The sequence below is a fragment of the Apis dorsata genome, unplaced genomic scaffold (assembly GCF_000469605.1).
Source record: "Apis dorsata unplaced genomic scaffold, Apis dorsata 1.3 scaffold_52, whole genome shotgun sequence".
In the NCBI taxonomy this organism is placed as follows: domain Eukaryota; kingdom Metazoa; phylum Arthropoda; class Insecta; order Hymenoptera; family Apidae; genus Apis; species Apis dorsata.
In genome coordinates this window covers 3,283,985-3,288,108 of record NW_006263353.1, presented here as the reverse complement: position 1 = coordinate 3,288,108, position 4,124 = coordinate 3,283,985, and the positions used below count along the sequence as shown (strand labels likewise).

Below are 4,124 nucleotides of genomic sequence, written 5' to 3'. Positions count from 1 at the left end.
TTTTTTTTTTTCTTTTTTTTTTTTTTTTTTTTAAATATATATAGGGCGTTTCATCGTTGAAATTAAATTAAATTGTACTTCCATCTTTGAAACTTTCTATATTTTAGGATTTATTCTTTGATAAAATAGAATAATTATTATTTAATGATTAACTATATATATAGGTATAACTATTCAAAGAAAGAAACTTGATCTTCCATACTTACAAAAAATTACTCAACGTTTTCAGTATAATGAACAATTTCGAAATTATTTCGGCCATTATTTCAATTATTTCTAATCTCTGATGAAATACCCTATACATTGAGAGGAAAATTGCCGCCAACCGGAAGTTTTTTTTAAACACATCACGTTTTTTTTTTTTTGTATGAACACAACAATTAAGTAATGGAAGGCACAATGTAAAGTTAATAGACTAGATCATTCGAGATATCTTCCCAGAAATAATTCGCCTCGAAATCACGCGGACACACGTGACGGATCACGGGGAAAATTTGAATTCACCTTGTACACGATATGCTCTCTCGAGCAGCTCGATATCGTCGTTTGCTTGCCTGGAACCAGGCTATTTTACATTTTCAATTTACGTGGTACCAGCCACCGTATAAATCCGCCTCCTATTTTTTTCTTTCTTTTTTTTTTTTTTTTTTTTTTTTTTTTTTTTTTTTTTTTTCCTTTTTTTTCCTCTCGCTAAAAATTCTTATCCGTCTAGATAGACTTTCTCTCGGATGGAAAACGATTGTTTCGAAAAAGTTTTTAGAGTTGAATTTTTTCCCATGAACCTTGAGACGATATTCCCGCTTAACGATTATGTCCGGCTGTAATATACAAGCGGAGAATAGACCTCTCGTAATTATGCTAATTTCCCAGGTTCAAGTCGAAGCTAGTCAGATGCCTCGCAAGCTTCTCCTACGTGATACGAAGCCTGCTGAACTTGGCCGTCACGATATTCACGCCTTGCGTAGCTCTTAAGGCTGTGATTGGCTTGCCTTACTGGGCCAGTATAGTCGGTATTACATCTATATCTGTCGTCTTTTCAATTATGGTGAGTGTAATTTTACGTTCAACGGTAATGTAATTTGTGAATGTAATTTGAAAAGAAAATTATCGAGAATTGCTTGCTCTTGAAATGAACGCGATATTGGATTATTTCTAATGTAACTTTTAATGGAAAATTGTTATTTTTTTTTTTTTTTTCTAAGTAATTCTTGAAAATTTTTTTTCTCGAATGTATACACAGTCCAACAGTGTAATTTTCAATTTAAAGATGTGAATATAACTTGAGACAATTACTCCCGGATAATTAATTTCGATGCATTAGCGAGAAATAATTTTTTAAAGCAAACTCTAGAGAGTTTTATTCTCAAATGTATTCACGGTTTAACCTGATTTCTTATATCAATTTTTGGGACAAAAAAAAAAATGTTGAAACTCGCTAATCGTATTTATTTAGAATCGGAAATAATCGTGAAATCGAAAGTTAGTCTAAATCAATTGATTAATACATTTAATGCGGATGACGTGAACGTACGCGTCATGGGAATTTCCATGGCAGGTGATCGCGTCACGAACTGAAAAAAATTTTTTTTTCAGAATATAGACGTGCAAATAAATAAAAAAATTAACAGTTCATTTTTCTCGGTGGTATTGAAAGGTTAATAAGACCGTGAAATTTTCTTAATATTTAAACGCTAAATATTTAGAGAGAAATTTATCTACCAAATCTATAGATATTTATACACTTATGGAAATCTTACGAAGCAAACATCGTAAAATTTAATCTTAATTCCATTTTGTATTTTAAACTTTTTTTTCCTTTATTATTAAAATGCGAATAAACACGAGCATTAATCTATAGCGTCGAACTTGTTATGCTAAAAAAAAAGTAATGAATAATTTATATGTTCGAGTTTATAAAAATTCAGCAAAAAATCAGCTCGAACTCGCTTCGTAATCATAATATAATATACTTATTTGATGCTATTTTAAATACACATTTTAGAAAAACATCTATCAATATGGATACTCGTCCACTGCGATTAATAGAACGAGAGAGAGAGAGAGAGAAAAAAAAACAAACAAAATTTTCTCAAATTCAAATTTCGAAGAAATTCTCTTAATTTTTATTTTTACATTCTAGATCTCGATCCAAATATTTCACGAAGCTAACGATATTGCCTCCGGATCATAAATATTCATTCGAGAAAAGTTCATCGACCATCGACGATTCCACGCGATTTACACAGCAACGACAAAAGAAAGGAGAAGAAAGCCAAGAGGGCGATGATTTTTCGCGCTGATTCATTTAAAATCCTTACTATAGCCGCCGCATTTTCGCCCCATCAATTATTCTGTATCCGAGAGGGGTTGGCCGTTCGAAAGGGCATTTCCTCCCATCGAAAGCATCGTAAATACAACACGCGTGATCGTAAAATTCCCGTGGAACAACGCAGGAGGCAAGGGAACCACGCGAAAATGTCCATTTTATACTCGCCTTTCCCGTGCGTCGTACACGTGAATTCATTTCCGTGTCGTCCAATAATTTTCAATTCGTTTGAAATATTCCCTTGCATATTCCCGCGTCCAAACGCGCGATTTTCGCTTTTTCGTCCGTCGGATTAAATATCCATCTTTCTCTCTCTCTCTCTTTCTGTCTGTGTTTGCAATTTTTTTCTTTTTTTCTTTTTTTTTTTCGTAGCTCGCGAATTTATGGTGATGGTAAAGAAAATATTAAAAAAAACGCGGTGCTTTGCAATTAGAGAAATTTGTATTCGTAGCGATTCAATACAGGAATTGAATGTGTTATTGTGTGCGTCGTTGCGAATATATTTGAAAATAAGAGAAATTGTTTTTTTCGAAAATCGTTATTTTTCTCTCAAGTGGATTGCGTTAAGAATGAAAGTTGCTATTAAAAGATGATAAAGAGGGAGAGAAAGGTGATAAAGATGAAAAAATGATAAAGAGTGGTAGAAAGGAATTACATCTCTTAATATTGAGAATTAATCTCTAAAATTTGAATCAGATCACAAAAATTAGTTATCGTTCAATTAAAATTTAAATTATCCCATAGAAATTTTAAAAGGGGTATAAAAAGTTAAACCACTTCAAAAATTTTAAAAACAATTCCCAAAAAATTCTGAAAAAAAAATTATCGCTTTAAAATTTTGAGTAAAAAAACTCATGAATTTCATGTTTGCATTCGCAGGGAGGACTGAAAGCGGCCATCCTCTCAGACGTTATACAAGGTTTGACCATGATCGGTGTCTCGCTCGTGATAATCGTGAGAGGCTCCGCTGATATCGGCCCCAGTCAAATTTTAAACGTGACATACGAACGTGGCCGATTGGATTTTTTCGAGTAAGTGTAAACATTGGTCGAAGCTAAATGCTTGGATTAGAGTGACGTGGAATCCTCATAACACGTTTAGATTGGATATCGATAATCTTTATTGGCTTAATCGAGACATTGATCCAAGTTTCACGTGAAATCTAGGCGAGATTTTAAATCTGAGTTAAATGAAAGTGTTCACGTGTTATTATATCATTAATATTTATCTCGATCCTACTATTTTTTATTATTTTATATATCCTAATATTATTATATTTTCTTATTTATAATATATTCTTATTTATCATTTCAAAATATTTGAGATAATTAAAAAAGTTTAATAATTTTCTTCGTCATTCACGTTTAAATAAATATATACAGATTGTTTACAAAGAATAATGGCGAAAATGCAAATAGAAAAATGTTTGTTTTCTAATTCAATTCAATTTCTAACAAATAGCATTAATATCATAAAAATTTCTCCTATCCTATTTGTGCATATAACATTACAGAAATATTTGTATATCTTTAAATACAAAGATTTTTCTTATTTTTAATCTTTCCACTGTATATAGATTCTTTTAATTTCCATTTAAAAGATAAAAATAATTTGCATCCTGAAAGAAACTATTATATAGAAAACTTTAATTAAGAAAGGGGAAAATAATTCTGAACAATCGATTTCAAATGCACGCAGAACAAAATTACCGGATACTCATCGCGTAGCTTCCAATTCAATACACTTGTGCCACGAGACGATACAAAGTAGAAAGAACAAAGTAAAACCTTCGATTTAA

At 31.5% G+C, this 4,124-nt stretch overlaps 1 protein-coding gene and 1 long non-coding RNA gene across 3 annotated transcripts in view; one reads left to right on the top strand and one right to left on the bottom strand.

Moving 5' to 3' along the window:
- LOC102677284 overlaps positions 1–4,124 on the bottom strand; it is a 34,983-nt gene that overhangs the window by 21,993 nt on the left and 8,866 nt on the right. The window lies entirely within an intron of this gene.
- The window catches only part of LOC102677370 (sodium-coupled monocarboxylate transporter 1), a 23,183-nt gene that overhangs the window by 12,411 nt on the left and 6,648 nt on the right, over positions 1–4,124 (top strand). For both annotated transcript variants that reach the window (XM_006609334.2, XM_031515023.1), the window contains 2 exons: positions 871–1,045; positions 3,206–3,357. In XM_006609334.2, coding sequence (XP_006609397.1) covers positions 871–1,045; positions 3,206–3,357 — 327 coding nt within the window. The remainder of the gene's footprint in view (positions 1–870; positions 1,046–3,205; positions 3,358–4,124) is intronic.